The sequence below is a fragment of the Dromaius novaehollandiae genome, chromosome 23, assembly GCF_036370855.1.
Source record: "Dromaius novaehollandiae isolate bDroNov1 chromosome 23, bDroNov1.hap1, whole genome shotgun sequence".
Lineage (NCBI taxonomy): Eukaryota > Metazoa > Chordata > Aves > Casuariiformes > Dromaiidae > Dromaius > Dromaius novaehollandiae.
The window spans coordinates 8,223,434-8,244,239 of record NC_088120.1 but is presented as its reverse complement, the minus strand read 5'-3'; the positions used below and the strand labels follow the sequence as shown (position 1 = coordinate 8,244,239).

Below are 20,806 nucleotides of genomic sequence, written 5' to 3'. Positions count from 1 at the left end.
AGGTCAAAATGAGACAGCTGATGATCGCAGTGAAAGAAACACATCTCTCATTCTTTATTGCTCTGCTGCCTCTTTTAAGAGAGGGTCTCAGCATGTGATCTAACTGATATCTGCTCTCCAAGTAGCGTCAGTCTTATAAAAATTGCTCCATGTGATTGCAGCGCATTGTAGCAGTGCTTTTTCATTCAAATGGCTCACTTCACTGTGCCCCTGCCTCAGTGGAAGAAAACCCCTCTACTTCATAATATCAGAGTTTATTTGCAAAGTCACATTAAAGCAAGTGGAATTTAACCTTTAGCCTCAACTCCCTGAACAGAAAAAACACGTAAGTGCATTCATGAGGAGAACAACTCATTCTTGTTTCTGTTCAGCCTTTCGCTGAAAGTGCTAATCGAGTGAGTACTTCCCCATACCATTCAAAGGCTTGCTTATTCCTATAAATGATTTCAGTTCTACCATAAAACTGATATCACAAGACACTCACATTTTTTTACCCTGTTGGAACAAATCAACAGGCTGAACTATGCTTTGCTCTTAGTCGAAGATAATAATCTCCTCGGTCCCCCCAAACAATACCATTTATCTTGCCTTTGGCAAGGGTACAGTGCTAAAGGAATTTGGCTCTCTGTTTACATTGGTTTGGGTTCATTTCAGCACTAGAAGAGGGCGAGCTCGTAACAGGAGCAGAGGAGGGTCCTGCAGTTGTAGACACTTCTCCATCATTGGAAATGGAGCATGTTGCTCATCAGTGGTTCCACTGAAGGGTAGGAGGAAGAAGCTGAAGACTTCCCTAGTCTCCCGTGTAGATTACTTGGTGTATTAGCATTGCTGGGTCTGAATTGAGACCCCGAAGGCTGTTCTCCACAGAACAGCCAGGTTAGCATAAACTCCTCACTTTCCTGCCTATGTGGAATGTGGCCCTAGCTGCTCCATCTCTTTCATGGGGTTTTCATGGGGAAGAAGAGAAGGTGCAACTTTGTCATGAGAAAGAAATGAGCAGCAGCTCATAATAGGTCAGGACTGGGCCAGGAGTGCATCAGTCTGTGAGAGATAAAAGGGCTTTATCTTTCTACGAGCACCGAAGAGCACACAGCAGGATAGGGGATATTTGGTTTCACAGAACTGCTGCATCAGGAGCTGTGACCACAGTTTCAATGACTGCTTTAAAGGCAAAGTCCATGACATGAAAGTAGTCTATTGTTTTGCAGGAATCATGTCCAAGGGTATAGCACAAAGATATATTTCATTCTGTTACTATACCGTGATATATTTAATTCTTTTAGCTTTGCATATATTTGCACTTGAATTTCTTCAAAGTTTGGGTGTATTTTGGACCTGGATCTTTGGTACTGGTAAAGAGCAAATGTCGTTTCTGTTCTGAACTTTCCCAAATTCTGAGGATAGCGAATTTGGAGGTTGAACCTGGGTGCTAACTCAGCTTTTAAAGTAATCCAATTCATAATCTAGTTGAAAAAAATCGAAGGAATAAAGACCTATTGTAATTGGAAAGATAAAGCATTACAATTTTCCCAGAAGTAGTGATATTAGTAAAGGTAACTATGTCCATAATATAACAATAGTGGAAACAGTCTGACCACTCAGTACCATGTTATAATACATCCAAGAGCTGTAGTGTTTATTTCCATTGTGCTTTTTGCAAGGTAGGTTACTATTTCATGCAAGTAAATAGAATCTGGATTTTAATATCCTTATGTCTTCCTAATAAATTTCTGTGTTCTCATCCATACCTTGCTCCCACTGAACCTTTAAATTTATATCTTTGAACAACATAGTGATGGGAATGCCACTGTCCCGATCTGAGATAGTGTCTTGGGACATAGCATTATTCAGTTTTGTGCACTTTAGTTCGTTTGCTTCTGTTAACATCTCTGTTTCTTGAGTCTCTGGGAACTGCAATTTATTTTCAGAATGTGAGAACGAATCTAGCGACATCCACCACTCTGTGTTGTGCTCTCCAGGGAGGCTGTTATCAGTGCAGACTGAGAGGAGGAGAGCTGCTGAAAGAGGTGACAGGGGTTCATCCTCTGGAACAGAGTCTCTGTCAATTTTCACTGAAGACAATAACGGTAGCAGTTCTGCTCTCTGTTGTCTGTAGCAGCTTCCTTGTTCCAGCAAAGACAGTGGCAGCTGGGGTATGTGCACTTTACTTTTCACCCCATCAGGCTGGAGCAGCAGCTGCTGTGTTTGTCCAGGGCTCTCCTGGAGGAGAGCCGCCTCTCTCGTGTCGCTGCTCTCCCATAATGACAATTCTGGCCTTTGTTCTTTATAATTCCAATGACTGCAGCCCTTGCCCAGCGTCTGGATTACAAGCTTTCCATCAACAAAACAATCTGGAGAAACTTCCTTTAGCGTCTGGTTTGGCTGCAGTTTCTTCTTGTCAACACAGTCTGTGCCCTCGACACACACGCCATAGTTTAGGGGCAGAGTTTCGCCGGGCGCAGCACAAGGAACGCTTTGCTCAGCTATTTGAGGAGCATAACCAGGAGCCGTGCTTGCCAAGCAGTGGGGCTGAGCGGGCAGCTGGAACGCCGGTACGCTGGCCTGTTGCTGATAGATAGTTTCTGGTGGACAGAAGGATGGCTGTGGGTTCAGTGCTTTGTCCAAACGCTGGCTGATCTGTGGTAACTGCACTTCAGGGATGAGAAGTGCAGGTCTGGATAAATTAATGGGCTTTATAATATGCTCCACTGTCAGTGTAAGAGGCTGGAAGGATGAAATCCCTCTGAAATCCTGTCAAAGTAGATAGACAAACATGAATTGTTAACAAGAAGTCTGTGACTTTAAAGGCTTGCTTTAGATTCTTAAAAATTCTCTTTGGAAAAATATCAGTAAGAGCAAGCAACTATCCAAGGGATGCACTCCACTGACACAGGATCTCTGGGATTTTTTCTGCTCAATGAGCTTTCAGAGGAATACAGACCTTTCTCCTTCTGCATCAGGGCAATTGTGCAACTCCAAAGGAGAAAAACATCTTGCTTAAATATTGCAATGTTTGGCCTAAACCCTGGACCATGGAAATTCATTCATTCATTCATTAAGTTAATTTAGCATGCAGAACCATTACTTGCTATCAGAGATGAGGCATAGGTAAGAAGGCCTAGGATTTCCAAAGGTACTTGTGATTTAGGATGCCTTAGATTTTAGCTACCCAACCTGATACCTCCTTTAGAGGTGCCCTATTTGGGGGAAATTCTGAGCATTCATCTTTTATAAATCAAGTCCTGTTAAGTTATTGCCAATAGGTCACTCAAAAATTGGAAACCAAGATCATAAGAAACTTGTGAAAATTTTACGTTTAAGATTGGAGGAAATGGAACTTTTGGGGGTCTGTGATTTTGAGAGCAGTTCTAACATATGAGTGTGAAGCCTGTTCTCCTCTAGGGACAATATACTCTGTTTATCTAATTTTATAGAATAACCAAGGTTCTTCAGATCTGCAGGCATCTTTGTTGTTGTACTTTGCAACTCCTCTAACAAATTTTCTATCCCTGTGTTAGGATGACTGGATTCAAACTGCCAGTAGTCCGCAATGAATGCCTGGCCAATGCCCTTGTCTGCTTATTCAGCCTCCTAAATTAGCAATACTATTCAGAGGTATGCACACAGTCCCGAGCATTTTAGAGATTTGCTGCAATGGCTTAGAAACACTTACCAAAGACATTGGCTGTGCGCTGCGTTGCTTGATGTACTTGCAGATCACATAGCTAATTGCGGCAAACACCAGCCCTGCAGAGAATGCGAGTGCCACGAAACAGTAGAGAAGCCAGGTGTTATCTGGTTAGCGGAGGAAAGAACAAGTAGAAAATGTTGCTTCAGAGGGTTGGGCTAGAAAAATTGCATGGGATTGTCTAAATGATATTATAGATCTAGTCTGGTAGGGCTAGTTTTTTAAATTAGGAAAGTCGGTGTTGCTTCAATACCTTTACCAAAGCTATGTTATTTTATACCAGCTGAAAATTGGTCTCTTGTGCCTCCAATATCCCAGCTAGACTTTTACTGGAGCAGAGTTAGCAGCCTCACCTGCTAATGTTCTAACCCCAAATACTTGAGATTTGCTGCCTTTCTCGAGGACATATATGCGTACTGTTCCATTATATTCAGTGTCTGGGTCCAAGTTGGAAACTTCAAATTCTCTGTTGTGCTCATTCTTTGTCCACTGTTTAAAATAAAAGCAAATGCTGTATTTTAGAAAGTTTAAATCTAGACAATTATTTCAACTCAGATTGCAAAATTCAACATAAAATTTTATTTGCTAATAACGTGTTACAGGACTCTAATAATTCTCTATGTATGGAATTCTAAATATATAATTTGCTTTCCACTATTGTTTATTTACTTTTGCATTTCAATTCCTTGAGACTAGTGAAGTCAGTTTCTTTCTTCGTATTTATCAGTTTCACTTCTTGCTACTTATGCAGTACCCTGAGAAACTGGTTTTCCCTGAATTTCAGAGAAACGCTTAAAGTTCCTGTTGTCTAATGAAAGTCAAAGACTCTGAGAGTTTCCCTTATACAGCAGAAATCACATCCATCTTTTATCAGCTCGGATGCCCTTCTCCATCTTATGCAAACTGTGATTTGCAGAAGTCAGTGGCTAGTGGCCTGAGGTTGTGCTTTACCTTTTGGTGTGTCCTTTGGTTGAATATTGTTAAGTGATAGTCAACAGTACCAAATTTGCTATAAATGTCCTCTATGGTTAGCTGGCGGTCATCCTCACCTCTCAGCGGAGTATAGGGGGGCTGTATAAGAAACTTTATGGAACGTACATTAGGAATATACTCCACTTCTGGTGCTCCGATAATAGCTAGGAAACATAAAACAGCAGTGTCAATGGTTAAGATTAAAGCTGTTACACTATCAGATAATCATATACACATGCAGGCCGACCTTTATCCAGACACCACGGGTTGACTAAACCTTATGAAACTTCTACAAAATGCTGATAATGCTCAACAAGATTGTTTTACTTAGTAGAAAAGGTGATTTTATGTAATTTTTTGAATACTTATGTTCATATACAAAAAATATTTCAAACATATTTCATTGAGCATAGGAAAAATCGGGCAACAGGAGATACTGTTTTCACCCACGGTTCTGCCATCATTGGCCAGTGTTGCCCAGAATTCCCCAGAAATTTGTTCCCCAAGCTCTTTCTTAGGACCATGGTCTCACTGTTTTCTCATTGCTTCTCTTTCCTGCACAGAGACGTCCTCCTGCATGTTTGTGTGATGAGGTGAGAGTGAAATCCCACCACAGGCCACTCAGCTAACTCCTACCTCAGTTCCTATTCCAACCCTGCTTCAGATTTTGTCTTTATAACATTTCATGTTTCTGGTCCATAAAGGAGCTCACTGTATCTACGCTTATCGTGAGTGAAAGGCAGATGCTACACCATGCAGCATTTACATGGAGGTTTAACCCAATCTATGACAGACTACTTAAAAGCAGCACTCAGTAATCCTTCAAGGCCATGTGGCTTGAAAATATCAAACCAAGAAGAATGGCTCTCAGGGACAGGATACCTTTGCCATAGGTGCTAATGTTTTTGTGCGATGAAAAGTGAGTGTTTAATGATCAAAGCAACTATATGGCTCTCTCAGACCTTCTTTCATGCAAAGATGTGAAGGCTCTTCATAATCATTGATTGCTAATGCCTCCCTGAAATATTTTCGACAAATATGCAGAGGGAAAATTTTATTCACAGAGCCAGTAGTAGAATGCCCAAAGGCTATCTTGTGTGTCTGCGCAGAGCTCCCTTGGCGGTTGGAAGCATTAGGTATCCACTGGTCTGGCTGCTTATCCTGATCTTCTGGCGTTTGCATTTCAGTTTGCATTTCAGGTCATAGCATCTTTGACTGTATCACTGGCTCTCCCTAGGCTGCCCATCATGTCTCTTATTAGGATCCTTCTGCCTCTCTTCAGCCTTAATAGCAGCTCTTCCTTCAGGGACATCTGGCTTTTCCTCTTCTCTTCTAACCCCACTTTGATGTCAGACCTCAGGGAAGGCCCCGGCCACCTGCTCATTTGCCTCTTTGCCCAGTAACAAACCTTCTTCCTGGGCTGGAGAGCCTACATTCCCTTCCTGTCAAGCACAGAGTCTTGCAACACTGAAATTAGAGCAAATCCCTTCCTAGACATCAGTGAGACTAAGAATGAGTCTCTAGTAACCAGGTTTTGATAGATTTCAGCAGTGGTACTTACTCTCTTTTCTGGGTTCAAACCTTTCGGAGCGCACCCACTTGGAGGAGCAGTAGTTGTGGCCCGTGGCCCTCACTCTGGCATAGTAATGCTCAGTGAAATTTTCTGTTTCACGAGTGAGATTGCAGAAAGGCTGGGTGATATGCTGGCACTCAGGCTTGTTGAGCCAGACTTTTTCTCCATACCTGAGAGAGGACCAAACAAAAGCCTTTAGTCTGTTTAGCAGAAGAGGTGTGACACAGTCCCTCTGCACTATGATCCAAACAAGCAATTGTGCCAACCCTTAATAATTTTCAAGTACATTGTTACAGTTAGCGAGTGGTTGGGAATGGAATGGCCAAAAATCTTCCCCTGTGTTGCAGCCCTTAATCCGTTCCTCACTGGCAGCATCTGCCTGGGTATTACTTTGAGGAAGTGCAGTTAATTTGCAAGAGGAGTGTCCTGAGCGTCAGGACTCTTGCGTTCTTTGCCCAGCTCAGGCATCGAGTCATTGCATGCAAATTCACTGCTGAGTTTGCGGACTTGTCCAAATGCAACAAAGCTATTGTGTAGCACTAGCCCTGTTTCCCTTATTTCTCACCACTGAATCAAAGGAAGGCAATTGCTATTACCTGTATTTTACAGGTGAGGAAACTGTGGAATGGGGAGAAGTTGCTGAAGACAAAGAGCAGCTCAATAAGGGAGTAAAGATGACAAATCAAGACTTAAAATTTTCCTAATTTCCTTAATTTAGCACTGTCTATCAGTGGAAATAATCCTGTCCTTTACTGAGTTCTGGTCTAAGCACAGCAATTTTCATAGCAGTAAAACAAGTAGCAGAAACAGCACAACCTGCTTTTCTTTTTTGCTCCTTCTCCCTTTCTTTTTTGCTCCTTCTCCCTTTGAAAACAATAGCCCTAAACAACAGAGCTCCAGAGAGAAGCAAACTTCACATACTGTTTATACTGGACATCAAATGCAGTGCCAGGAGGAATATCTGCTTCAGTTTCCCATATCAGGATGTTCTCAAAGTTTGTAGAAGAAAATGCTGCATGTTTCAGACATGATGATCTCTCTGTAGTCACAATGCCTAGGGGAGCAAAGTAGCTAGTATTAAAATGCATATTCTGGCATCTCAGCTTTCAGATGAATACGGGTCCAGTGCTGATCAGCCATTTAGTGAACAAAAATACTAGGAATGTCACTTCCAGTCAGCTAAAGAGGGGCTGCAAAGCAGAAGCTTGTGCAGAACAGGAACCCAACCAGCACATCACAGTACAGGCTTTGCAGATTGTTGGCTCAAGGCAAAGAAATGAAAGTTAGGAAGTTTTACAGAAAGGCCCCAAAAACCCAGGGTCAGAAGCAGAATCCAGGAGTCCCTGATAGTATTTCTTTTAAAGCAGTTAAGTGGCTGGGAAGCTAAGAACAGTCTGTTCTCGAGGCTAGATTCATGCCTAAACACTCTCTCTCTTGCTTTCTGCCCAGAGTCAGGGAAGCAATGTGCTGAGATCGGTCTCACGTCCTTGCAGATGTGAGTGCTGTTAACCTTTCGTGCTCTGAGTTTTATTGGAGAAAGGCTGCCTGTACAGAGTGACACTCAGAGCTGAGGCCTGGACTCTGATCTGGGAGTGCCAGGGTGAAGGCAAACAACAGCTCACGCAGCACCCTGCACCCTGAGTCCTGTGCTGCCTCCGCACAGAGGATGGGTTCTGGCTTTGGTCAGCAGAAATGTCACTTGCCCCTTAAAAACATGTCCCTGGTCTGAGCAGAATATCACCATGGTCTATCTGAAGCAAACTGGGTCTGACCAGGCCTTGGCGAAATGTCCTAGAGACTTTTGGCTCCCTACGAAGTGGTCAGTGTCATGGGAATACACAACCTAAAATTTGCTTAAGGCTGATCCATAAAACCTTCTGACTTGGAGAGTAACCTGCAGAGTGGATGAACTGTGTAAACTGGCATTATAGACATATCCTCAAAGATGTGTAATTTATGCATTACTCCCAAGTCTTGGTTTGTGATACTGATAAACACCTTGAACTTGCATGGGCTTCAGTCTGCACTTGCTGAAAATAATTCATTATGATGCTTGTAAATGGACACACAAAATCCGTGAGCCCTCCTGAAAAAACAGTGAGATATACAATTAGAAGTAGTCCCATTTTACGGAGGGGAAAACTGAAGACCGAAATGGGGGTGACTTGATCAAGATCTCATTGACCAGTTGTGGTAGAACAGGGACTAAAGCACACCAGTTCCTGAATCCTCACCCTAAGCTTTCCTTCCAGCTGCCTCCGTAGCAGACTACTGAGTGTCACCAGTTTAAACCAGTGTGCTATGTAAGAGGCGAATTAGTCAGAAAGGCATAAATCCAGTTCTCAGTCTTGTTATTTAGGGCATTTGGGCAGGGAAGCAACACAGAAATGGGCTGTAGTCTAGTCCAAGTTTTGTCCTGATCTCAGCTATAGTTCAACACTTGCCTCCTCTCACACATGGCTTAGCAAAATCTTCCTGATGAGGCAGAAATACAGCGGTCAGTAAAAAGAGAGTGGTTGTCCCTCTCTAGGCACCAAGAAAACTGGGTCAACAGTACTCTGACCTTATCAGAAGTAGGAAATATCCATCTTCCCACATTTATCCATACCAAAACACAGTTATGCAAAGCAGTGGTAACACAAGCACAGTCAGTGTGGGCAGGGAAGAACCAGGATATTTCACGGTATGAAAGTCCCTCTGTTTCTTAAGGCGCCTTCCCCTACTGTATAAGATCATGGGCACATGAACAGAGCAGCGAAACCTGAAGAACAAATTGTCTTGTGGCAGAAGCAGATGAGTGACCTGAAAAGCTGGCATTTGAAAACATGGCAAGTTTATCCTTCTTTCACCCAGGAATGAGTTTGCTACATTTGGAGCAGGATTAAGTGGCTTTTAGGGATACATTATAGGTTTGCAGCTTTCTAAAACCAGGGCTGTTCATCTATTCACGTGCCTCTCCATTTAGGACGCAGGGGAACTGATCCAAAGTCCCCTGAAGTCAATGAATATCTTCTTTTCCCATATGATTTGGATGTAACACATCAAAGTCAAACACCTTGAAGGAAGCTTTTCTTCTCCCTACTAATCAATAAAGCGCTGAGCACACCAACGGCACTTTGAAAATATTTAAAGGAGAGAGCAGCACAGCAGAGAGCTTTTGAACAGCCTCAGACAATGGCTCATTCTCTAGGTCTTGTTTGAGGAAACATGACTGAACCACCACTCCTGCTCCAGGACCCAACAGAAACAACCAGAATCGGTGATAGGAAAGAAGTCAGGACTTACCGATCACCAAAGATACAGCCCAGAAGAGCAGAAATTGCTTCATGAATAGCTATGCAAGCTGGGATGTGAGAGCAGGCAGTTGTTCCTGTGCTCAGGTGAATCACCTCTTACAGGAGTTAAATTCTTGTTTGTGAAGCCAGCTTGGCTTTGTTGCCCAGTAACAGGCTGCAGAGCCACTATCCCGCCTGCATTCCCATCTGAGATCATCGACTAAGAAGAGTGTGCGCATGTGTATGCATGTGAGAGATGGTGTAAGACTGACAAGAGGAGCACCTCTCCCCTCCGAGTGTACACACCTAACTGCACAAAGGTGCGCAAGCCAGAGGCTTAGAAAATCCCCAGCTTCTGAAACAGAGCCAAATACCAGTTTCCTGATAAAGAGCTTCCTGCCTGAAAGCCTTCACTGACATTGCTCAGTTTTGGGGCTTGCTTTTCTGGTTGGATAGCTCTGATTCGCTAAATTTCTAAAAGTTAAAAATTAGTTCTGTGCACGTAGCTGGTTTTATAGCTGCTGCAAACAAGACACCTGTTTACTTACAAAACACCTTTGGATATTTTCTTAAACTGAAAGTCAGACAGATCTCTAGTTTTTCAGCTCTTCTATTGTTCATTTTGAGCATGGATGGGAGCCAAATGACTCACAGGTAGCCCTACTGTCTGCTGGGCCGAGATCCTTAAGTGTGCCACGGCCTCGGGGTGGCCAGGTGGCTGCAGAGATGGGCTCCATTTGTGGAGAAAGGAGGTAGCCTTTCGGTAGGAGAAGCGCGCACTGCCCCTGCTTTCCCTGTTGCTCTCACCAGAGGCAATCATAAACCTACAGTTTATATTAGTGGCTGCTAATAATATAAGGCATTGTTCTGAGTATCGCGTATAGTAAAAGCTGGGAGTGTGCATGAACGCTAAACAGGAAGAGTCATAGTTCCTTTTCCTTAGCTTTCTTAGTTTTTAGGGTGTCCTTCAGTTACATTTTCAGACTTTTCTCAGAAGAGGGAGAGACATTCCCTTCTTTAGTTGAAAGTGAAAACTAACTGCCTCTCTGCAGGAGCTGTGGGTTTAAAACCACCAGGTGTGTATAAAATCAGAAGAAGTCCCTTAGTCACTGCTTTGGATTTTTATGATATAACTATTCCCTTGTCATAGACTGGATAACCTTTTGGGGTTATTTCTCTGACTTACTTAATCCCATGGCCATAACTGTTCACAAAAGGGTAAAGTCCTGTGGCCTAAGTTTTGCCTAGGACTAACTGGACGTTAGGCTGATGTTTCTCCAAAGCAGAACCAAACAGCTTGTCCTTCTGGGCACTGAGAACTGTTCATACTATGATCGCTTCAGCCCTGCAAAAGCTTTAACAGCAGCAGCTGCCCCGAGCCATGTAGGACAACTGTGCATTAGACAAATAAGTTCAGGCATCTATCACCTTCTTGTAAGCAGTACTTTTATATTGTCTAAAGTCTATTTGAAGCTCCTAAATGCTGGATTTTTTCCTCAATATTATAAGCGAGCCTGGGGACCCACAAGCCACACCAGACCTGCAGCCTCTTTAATCAAAACACAAACCATGTGTGCTTCTGAGGCTGAAAGCACACTACTTTCACTACTAGATCCTGGTAGCAAAACATGTGTTAGAAGTTACTACCCCTTCTGCTTACCCCTTCCTCTCTTGGGATTTCTGTTCCTGAAGTAGTTTCTGTTCCCTGCCCTGCTTCGATACGAATGGGGATGCATACTCCAAACGATGCCGCTGATGCATAGCTATCATTTTTGTTTCTCTCAGCTCACTCTGACAGATGCAGAAGTCTGACAGGTTTATTAAAGAAGACCCACCTATCCATCAGTATGGCCTGCATCTAATTAAGTATAGCTCTTTGTTAGGGTGTTTCTTGGATATAACTTGCTTAATTATTTCTAATTTTTCCCTTCCCTCATGTCACTGCCTCATGCTGTTGTGTGATGACCCATGGTAGAGCAGAAGTGAGAAATTGTACTGCACCCGAGACTTTCATTTTGAGAATAGCACTTGAAACGTCATTTCTGCCCTTATTTCTAGAGAGACATTATCTTTTGAATATCCCAGGAAGCACTTCTCTGCATCTTTAGACACCTAAAGATTTCCAGAGATCTGGTTCCAAGTTTAAAATGCAACAGCTGGATTTCAACCTCCAGACTGTAGAGCCTGACTCTATATCAGAAATTAGTTCCTGAGGACAAAAACAGACTGAGAAGTTCATAACACAGGTTTCCCGTGGAACTCTGCTTACAGCTTGGCACAGCTGGGGAAAAAGGATAGAAATCTTGCCTTCAAGAGATTTGTGAAGATAGTAGACTAAGGCCAAAAAGACCAAGATGATTACCTCCTCTGAGGTGCTGCAGGGCTCAGGCTCAGGCTGTAGAGCTCTACTCTGAGGACTGCATGAAGCCCAGTGACTGCTGACCAAAGGATATAGTATATCTGATTCTGGCTCTTGTGCTTATCCATTAGATGAATAACATCCGAGTTTTCTGATTGACTGGGTCATATCTCTTCTTCCACTGGGGTGAGAGAGCTGCTTTCCTCATTTCATGGCCATAAATATTAAATAAGGAGTAAGTTATAGACTGATTGCTCTGGCCGAGAGAACACTGGGCTCTGGCCACTTCTGGCCCTTTCCTGGTGTGATGGAGGCAGGTCTCAAGCTGTGGTGAATGAGCACTTCAGGACTGGGATGCTGCTGCCACCGGTCCAGCTGACCTGGCCTGCAGCCTTCTCCCCAGCTTCCTTCCTAAGAAACCCGTAACAAGACGATGGTCTGATCCCAGGCCCTGTTCGCAGAGCTGTGACCTGTCAAAATAACTTTGCAGAGGTTACACAACTTATTCCTGTAACTCAAGGCCTAGAGGTTTTTTCTTGATTGCAAAAGAAAATGGATGGTGGTTGTATTTAGATGATCTTTATCTTTCTAAATGAACAGGAGGGATTATAATACAGAATGTACCTGGGGACACCTGGGGGGACAAGCAAGAATAAAAGGAAAATTCCTGTGGATGAATCTTTTCTCTCACCTCCTGTTTTTACATGAATCCAGAATCTTAATTAGTGGGTCTTGTTTTCCTCTTTGAAAGCTGATCTCAACCACCCATAACACCCCCACCTCTTTCTGATTTTGTTTTCCCGATTCTTTGAAAATGTGAGCATTAATACCCTCTATAACGCCCTTCCGTCATCCAGGAAAAATCTCTGAATGCAGCAAATGTCTACTGTGTATCCCCCTCTTTTTTTAATGCCTTGCTTTTCTTCATATCCTTTTCTTGGAATAAAATATGAGAATATGTTCCGGTCAGACACAAAGAATGCAAATTAAAAATACACTGGCAAGGTTAGTATCATTCAGTCAAGAGAGGCCCCATCTCTCTTGTGCTTTTTGTTGAGTAGTTTGGGACTTCTGCTTTGATTCTTTGCTCAGAAAGATGGTCACACTCCTGGTCTTTCAGTGGAAGACCTGCAAACAGTGATGCAGAAAGAGACCTGGCTGTCCGGTTGCACAGGACTCCATTCAAACCAAAGCAATGGGGATGAGAAGCCCATGATGGGTTCTTGTTTTAAAATGCAATGTTTTTCCAGGTGAGCTGCAGTCACCCTTTGCAGTTTTGGGCAAACATAAACAGACACAAATACACACACGCGCACACACAGAGCTATCTATCAAAATATAATTGCCTCCACATACTCCACAGCTCTCAGACATTCTGCACAGCAGGGCGAAGTTCAGCATCAATAACTATATTTGTATAAAAACCAAAATAAATAAATAACAAAAATAAACATGCTGTACATTCCCCGCTTTGACTTCAGTTTGCTCTGTTGACACACAGAGGGTGACCTCTGCGGGCTGAGAGGGAGCTCTTCATCCCCGAAAAGCAGAGGTTGCTAAATGTCCCGGTAAAGGTGCTTCCATTCCGTTCAAGCAGAGGTGCGGTTTTGCCATTACAGAGAAGGAAATGTAATGTCAGGAGGTCATCCAGGCTCAAAGGCAACGTGCAGGCAGGACACACTGCATTTTCAGACCTCAGCTGATGGCCCTGGTTCTGGTTTTGCAGTCCCAGCGGTATTTTTGCCTTTCATAACTAACATGCAGAAGTTATCTTGGTCTGAAGTCTCAAGTGAACACAAGGCAATGCATGTGTGCTGTGTGATACCTGCATGAGATCAGCACTGCATGCCTCACCCCAGCTGGGTTTCAGTAAGGTACCTTATATTACAGCTCTAAGACCTTATCAGAACTGTATTTGTAGAGAGATAGTGAATGTACATTAGTGGCAGTAAAAATACAAATTTTGTGTCCCTAAAGCCGTATGCCTTGATAGGACAGCTACACTATTTTTTGGTAGAAAATACACTGTCTAGGTGAATACATCCAAAAAGCACCGCTGTCAGGTGTTTGTCCTTGTGTTCCTCTTGCCTGGTTATCTAGAGCTCTCTGGCGTTTTCCATGCATGCCACAGAACTGCTAGTCTACTCTAGCTCCTTGCCATGTAATGTGTATGCTGATAGCCTTTGAATTTAAACTTTTGACCATATTTTTCCTCCATATTTGAAGTTTCAAATGCATCACTTAGCACAGTGGATGCAGGAGGTGTCCCTTCTGTAAAATTATCACTGTCGCAGTCACTTGCAATACCCTCGTCTTCTGCCACCTGTAATGTCTGAAAGCAAATGAGCTGCTCCCCGTTTGGATCCTCAATGAGCTGCGAATCCTTAGTGATCAGGAAATCCTGACCAGCTATTTTCTTCTGGTAATACTTAGTGAAATGATGATCCTTCCTCTGCAGGAGCGGTTCAGCAACCAGAGGTTTGACACTAAGTTCCTCCACCAGTGTTTGAAGAGGGGTCGTTTCCACACATTCATCCCTGTCTGTATCATGCTGTCCGTGTCCCCTGGGACCTGGATACCTCACATCAGTGAGGGACACGCTTCCCAAAGAGGGACTGCAAGAAAGGGGTGCTTTCTCCTTTCTTTGGGATCTTGAGGTGTACACCTCATTCTTTCTCACTGGAAAGAGAGAGAAACCCAAGGTAGTTAGGTCAAGCACAGATCCATCATCCACACAGTGTCCTCCAGATCCAGAGTCCAAGCTGGTTTCCCCCTGAGCTGTTCTGGATGGCTGACAGTTCGGACTTCTCCTTGAGAACCGAGGCATTTCAGTGTATGGGATGAAAGTACTGCTGTCTTCCTCCTCTTCTTCCTCCTCTTCCTCCTCCTCTTCTGATGATGATGATGAGAGTAAAGAAACCATACATGGCAGGTTGTTTCTTGCTATAGTTCTAGTCTTCTTCTCTTGTGATGCTGGGTTCTCTGTGCAGATAAGATAGTCTGTGAAGAACTCCTCCTTGCTGAGCTCACAGTGAAAGGCTGTTCCAGCAGCTCTTAAATGGGAGAAATCCTGCCAGGGAAGAGAAGCAAATCAGACAGATCAGAGAATTAGTGATGCTTTTTCAAGAAAAGTTTTGGGTATGGATCATGCCAGAAGCAAAGCTCTCTTTTGGATGAAAAGCTGAGAAGTGCAGAGCACCTGCAACTCTCCCACTCCTCCCCAGTTCCCCTCTGAAAAGCACCGAGACTTTCGGTCAGGAGGGGACCCCAGAATTTGGGCCATACCAAAGCATGAGGCTTCTTTGTTCGTCTAACATCTTGTTTCAGCAAACAGATGATGAGGACGCCTGTGAGAAGGAAGGGGAGGACAAATGCAGGGGTCATGGCAGAAAGTGGGAACTTCCATCCCGCTGCTGGAAAAGAGAAAAAAACACAAAAATAATCTTCTGCAGGTGCTGTATTTTTTGCTAATAAAGAGCTCTTACGTTCAGCTTTTCTTTCGGAAATCTCAGAAGGTGTTGGGCTCAAGATCCTTATTTGCCAGTGTAAAGGAAGGATAACAGACTTGCCTAAGACTAGACTTTAAGTCAGAATCAGAGTCAGAAATGAAAGTTGATACCAGCCAGTGCTTTATTTACAGCAGTTAAAAATTAGGCTCTTTTTCACATTTTTTAGAAGAAATTTGAATATTCTGAAAAATTACAGTGAGAGTGTAACTCAAGTATAATTCTTCTGGATTTTTAGGAAATTTGGATTTTTTTTTTAATGAAAGCACTTCTATGAAAGCAGGCACCTTTCACTAAAAAATCCAACCAATCTTTTTAACAGGAAGCCCCATTTTTTTGCTGAAAAGCTAATTTTGATGAAGATCTTTGGCATGCCCTAATCCCATTTGATGGCTCACCGTTCCCTTTCTCAGCAGGGTCGTACCTTTGTGGTTCAGTAGCACACACACTGGTTGGGAGAATTTGCTGTGCTTGAAGTCAATGCTTTGGAAGGAAGATCTGGCATTCAAGCAGTAATTGCCACTAAGCGCAGTGGTGTCGATGTTCATTGTATTCTTCCTAAAAATACTTTCATATCGCTTCTATTGAGAAACAAGAAGAACAGAGGGCTGGCATCAAGATTCTTTCAATATTTGGACAGTGTCTCTCTACCCTTTTAGCCCATGATTCTCTTCATCATCTTGTTTCACTCCGGTGGTAGGAAGGTGCATGTGGCACTTAAGGCCTCGCTTGCTGTTTGTAGCACCTGTCCCAGGCTTTAGACTATACCTGTGCTGCACTCATAGCTGAACATTTGCCTTGTTTCTTGGGTGGGATTTCCAGCTCGTACTGTGCTCTGTGCTGCCATTGCTACACTTTTATCAGTACCTGAACTAGCTGTTTTAAACCTCAGATGTTTCTCTGTTATGCTGATTATAGTGTAGCGCTGTCATCTCAGTTTTCCTGGTAAGAATACAAATAGAATAGGTAGAAGGAACTACCAATAAAATAAAGATGCTGGATCTCACACACACATATCTACTTTTCTCCTCTGGCTTTAGTTTAGCTCTGGTTTGGCCATTTCAGTCTCTCCAGCCCCTGGATCCAATCCCTCCCTGCCTAGAAATGTGCAGCCCGAGGCCTCATCCTGAGAAATGCCACTTTTACTGACCTTGTCTTCAGATCCAGCTTCCCAAAGGTCCAAGTCATACATCCAAGGGAAACTCTCCACACAGGTGGCCAAAGGGAAGGAAGCGCTCACGAGGATTAAGTTCTCCTTTACACTCACATCTAGCGCTGGGGGAGCCAGTTCCACTGTAATCAAGTGACCAGACATAAGAATAGTGCTTGCTTGTGTGTTGGTGTCACAAAAGTAATGCTTTTCTTTGACTGATGTTTGGAAAATAAAACAGATGCTTCCCAGGGTATTAAGCTAGCCGGGGGGGAACATCAGCCTAATGCAACCATTTCGTTTCTAATGATACCAGAGGTGTCTTATTTAAAGCAAGCTCAATTATCTTCATATGGTATCGTGCAGTGTTCAGCTTCTTCTGGCTTTCCATATGGCAGCCCGAACATCTTTTTAATTTTCCACTCAATGGCAAAGACTCACCTGATCTTCGGCAGTTTGAATTTCCATGATAAAAACTGATATATATAATACAGAAGAGGGCTAAAGTATTAAAATGAGGATTTACAGTTGTGTTTAAAGTAAAATGAAATGATATATCCCTGGTCCCATGAAGCAGAGGTATAGAAGAGAGAGAGGCCTCATGGGTCAGCACATAATCCTGTGTCTGATCTGTTAGCTGGCAGCAGCCGCCTTTCCGGCGATCCTTTGTAGCCTTGCTCTGTCTTCACGCGAGCGCAGTTGTTGGGATGACCTTTCAGCCAGCTGTAAAGTGGCAAGCACTCACCGTCCAGATGGTATTCCTTGAACTCCGATTCTACCCATCGCGACTGGAGTCCTCCGGAAGTGGCTCTCACTCGAGCCCGGAATTTAATGAAGAAGTTTGGAAGCACACAAGTCAGATTGCAAGAGGTCCTGGGAATGTTTTTGCAATGAGGAACCTTTATCCATTTGTCCATGCGTTCCTGGCTAAAAGAAGAAACACACCCAATACAATAGTAAACACACAGTTTTGTTATGAATTGTAGAGCAAGAGAAGAAGGTGTTTTGTAGGATGGCACCGAATCTGCCTCAAACTTCGGAGAAGAGTACTTCCCAGACGGATAAGGATTGGTTTTGGCGAAGGGATGCAGCCAGATCACTAATCACAGTGACATTAATTAATATACATCCCCAGAGGTTTGCCCACTGCCAAACTTTCAATCAGTCCTCTGATTTCTTACTTCGTAAGCACTTACCTTTCATACCTCACTGTGTATGTCACATCTGGTGAGGATCCTTCTCCTGGCAGCCATGTCAAAATCATATCAAAATCCTTTGACAGCAGTGTAACGTTCTGAGGAGGGGGAAGATGAATGTGACCTGATCGAAAAGTAATATTATATGAATGATCAGGCATTGCTTTGGGAGGCAGGAAATACCACCTATTTTTGACCCAGATGGTTTCAAAACTGGGGGCAGAGCAGCTTACTTCATTTAAGACTGGAAATCGATGTTGGAAACAAGTATGTTTGTGATGTAGTCCTGCTTTCCCCATCTCTTATACATTATCTTCATCTCAACAGCCTTTAGAGTTAAGACATAAATTTGTGTGAACCATTCTTGTCTATAATTCTGAGCCGCTTCCCCCATCCTCTTACTGGATTTCCCTGTGATGTGGTTTACAACGCCAAAACTTCCTCGCTGACTCCCTGCTGCTCCCACCTCCCAGCCCCTAGACTTGGCAGACACGGCTGGCTCCCACAGCTGGTTCAACCCCTGTTCTTCACAGACAGAGCATCCTACCAGGAATGAGTTTTAAAGCAAGAGGCAGCATGCAGGCCTGCTGCTCTTACGTCCTGGCACCTATCGTTTGTGGTGGATAAACATGTACTTCGTTAGCCTTCGGCAAGACGTTTCCTATAGACAGGTTTCAAATGCCATTTCTTTACAGAGTATTTCACTTTGTGAACCATTCCCACTTCTACTGCTTAAAGCATATCTGGGTATGTCTTTTCTCCCGCAAGCAAAGCCACGTAGCACAGCGATAGGAACGTAACAAATACAGGCGAACCGTACCTCTGATGTGCCGCAGGAGGCAAAGGGCTGTCAGGACTCTCATTTTCCAGGCAGACATGCTGAAGCAGAACTTTTCCACTCGTAGTATATTTCTTTTCTTGCTACCGTTTCATCACAGCGTTTTCCTGTATTGGGTCGTATGAACTACACAGAGGACCATGTGATAGCGAACTGTGCACGTACCCAGAGCCTCACTTCCTGCTACAGTCCAAATATAGCACTGCACATTGAACAGAGAAAGCAGCAGAGGTGAGAGGAGCTGTGGATGAAACCAAAATATTGTAAAGATTGCAGTACTACGCCCTCCTGTGTAATGTGACTGATCCCTGTGGCAGGCTGTGCACAAAGGGAACACAATAAAACAGCGCAAGCCTTCTCTTGGGAGGTGCTTTATAAAAAAACCTGACCTTTGGAATTTACCTGTGTGGTAGGAAAATATTAATAGAAATCAAATGAAGTCTGACTGATAATAATCAAGCAATAATAAAAAGTAACAATTAGTAGTACGTAATTCTAAGATAGACTTTTAAGAAAAGCCAAGGAATTTCTCCCGATTTATGTTACCTGTTAAGAATATTTTTCAGAAATTATATAATTGCTGCCATTTTACGATGAGGGAAGCGAAGTGTAGAGCTGTGACAAGGATCTGCCCTGGACGTGGCGTGCGGGAATGAAAAGACGTAGATCCTTCTGATAAATCCTGTGCTTCTGCTGGATGCCAGTGCTCGTTTCTCCTGATACGTCAGTTATCACTTATCAGTTATTTGTCATCACTCCCAAAATATTAGTCAGGATCAGAACCAGTTGTTAAGACTCTGTGCCAACACACAGATGGTTCTGGGCTGCGGTGGTAAACAACCGATGAGCACGTTGGTTGCTGGGTTTGGCATTTGCACCTATGAAACTCTCCAGGTGTTTCTGTTTTCAGCATGCAGCACTTTTAAATTACAGAGTTCTCCCGAGGCAAAGCTCAGTCCCTAAGCTGCTGCTGTACGTTACAGCCTCACACATCTCCCCAAAGCAGTGTCACGGAGACAGCAGTTTCATTCTGTGTGTATCAGAAAGAGAGCAGGAAACATCGCTGCTCCAGCTGTGACCTGTGCCACCAGGTACAACGCGCTCAGGCGTATGTGCTGGGAATAGCTGTGTCCCTGCACCCTGTGCCCAAGCAGATCAGAAGGGGAAAAATAGCCTGGTCACTCATCCAGCTTGGTTAGCAGGGCTGCTCTCCTACCGTTCCCATCACAGTCACCTCCAGCCCTGTGCCATGAAGAAAGTAAATGGATCAATGATGTTACCGCACAGAAGATAACACCAGCGCAGAGAAAAGGGACTTTTCTGGGCCTTCCCCGGATGGAAAACTCACCAAGCCGAACAGACGGCCTGTTGCCATCCCGTGACATGAGCAGGAACTGTCAGGGTCTGGGTGCTAAGTGGGTTGTTTTCATTAAAAGAGAATAGCTGATGGGACTGGGGTTCGTATTGGTGAAAGCTTGTTTGTATACCAGGAAGGTATCTAATGTCTCATCTCCCTAGACATGGTGTGATTCAAGCCATAGGAGGGGACCCAGTTACAAGGTTCCTTCACTCAGAGCTTTTCCCAGAAAGCTCTGTTCCTTCCTTCCATGGGCTTCTGTTACCAGTGCTTTCCTTTCTCCTTGGATATTTTGCTGCCTCCTGTTTAATTTCTGTGATGTTTCTCTTTCTGTCTCATGCACAAAGAACCATAGTCCTTGCAGCTTCTCCCTGCTCTTTTTTATCAGGCTGCTACTGACGTTTCACACGCCTGACCCATGCCTTAGTCGAGCCTTTGCCTTTGGCCTATATTTTGAGCGGTTCTCCTGCTGTTTCAACTACCTAGTCCATAAGGGAATGCTTTCCATTTACTCTGATGGAAAAATGGCAGTTATCAAATTCCAATGAAACGTTTTTTGCTGATCAGTTGGAACTGAAATGATTCACAGATGTGTTTCGGTGAAGCCGACTTCCATTAGCACCCTGGTGGTTTCCCCGGGGGGGGCAACCTGCCTGGTGATCTTTCGGCGGGCAGGAATCCAGGCTCCTGGGGTTTGCAGTACAATCCTGTCCGGTGACTGGGGTTCTTTCCCATTCTGGCTCCCTTCCCTTTGCTGGGGAATTCTGAAATGTTGGGTTTTGCTCTGAATTGATGAATCCAAATGTAAAATAGCGAAATCCTGCATGGTACAGGCCAAATATTGTTTTTCCAGTTGCTGAAGACAGATCCTTTGCACTTTCGTTGCAGGACA

At 43.8% G+C, this 20,806-nt stretch overlaps 2 protein-coding genes across 2 annotated transcripts; both read right to left on the bottom strand.

Annotated features, from left to right (window-relative positions):
- Positions 1-238: 238 nt before the first annotated feature.
- Positions 239-9,800, bottom strand: IL22RA1 (interleukin 22 receptor subunit alpha 1). The gene is made up of 7 exons (XM_026098056.2): positions 9,519-9,800; positions 7,155-7,287; positions 6,222-6,403; positions 4,640-4,824; positions 4,042-4,177; positions 3,674-3,795; positions 239-2,751 (listed from the first exon to the last, which is right to left on the bottom strand). Exons 1-7 carry the CDS (start codon positions 9,559-9,561, stop codon positions 1,720-1,722), a joined length of 1,833 nt encoding a protein of 610 aa, XP_025953841.2. The 5' UTR covers positions 9,562-9,800; the 3' UTR covers positions 239-1,719.
- A 3,392-nt stretch (positions 9,801-13,192) lies between these two features.
- IFNLR1 (interferon lambda receptor 1) lies at positions 13,193-18,803 on the bottom strand. Its single transcript, XM_026098069.2, has 7 exons — positions 18,540-18,803; positions 17,720-17,843; positions 17,269-17,450; positions 16,524-16,666; positions 15,798-15,954; positions 15,153-15,280; positions 13,193-14,937 (listed from the first exon to the last, which is right to left on the bottom strand). Exons 1-7 carry the CDS (start codon positions 18,595-18,597, stop codon positions 14,014-14,016), a joined length of 1,716 nt encoding a protein of 571 aa, XP_025953854.2. The 5' UTR covers positions 18,598-18,803; the 3' UTR covers positions 13,193-14,013.
- Between the last annotated feature and the right edge of the window lie 2,003 nt (positions 18,804-20,806).

What these genes read in the sequence shown, in the direction of transcription:
- IL22RA1 (XM_026098056.2), bottom strand. Translation starts at nt 9,561, where the DNA reads ATGAAGCAATTTCTGCTCTTCTGGGCTGTATCTTTGGTGATCG. An exon ending in GGCTGTATCTTTGGTGATCG is followed by an intron (nt 7,288 to 9,518) that starts GTAAGTCCTGAC and finishes TTGCTCCCCTAG; the next exon opens with GCATTGTGACTACAGAGAGA. An exon ending in TGGGGTTAGAACATTAGCAG is followed by an intron (nt 3,796 to 4,041) that starts GTGAGGCTGCTA and finishes TCCGCTAACCAG; the next exon opens with ATAACACCTGGCTTCTCTAC.
- IFNLR1 (XM_026098069.2), bottom strand. Translation starts at nt 18,597, where the DNA reads ATGTCTGCCTGGAAAATGAGAGTCCTGACAGCCCTTTGCCTCCTGCGG. An exon ending in CCTCCTGCGGCACATCAGAG is followed by an intron (nt 17,844 to 18,539) that starts GTACGGTTCGCC and finishes CTTTTCGATCAG; the next exon opens with GTCACATTCATCTTCCCCCT. An exon ending in AAGCTGGATCTGAAGACAAG is followed by an intron (nt 15,955 to 16,523) that starts GTCAGTAAAAGT and finishes GTTTCTCAATAG; the next exon opens with AAGCGATATGAAAGTATTTT.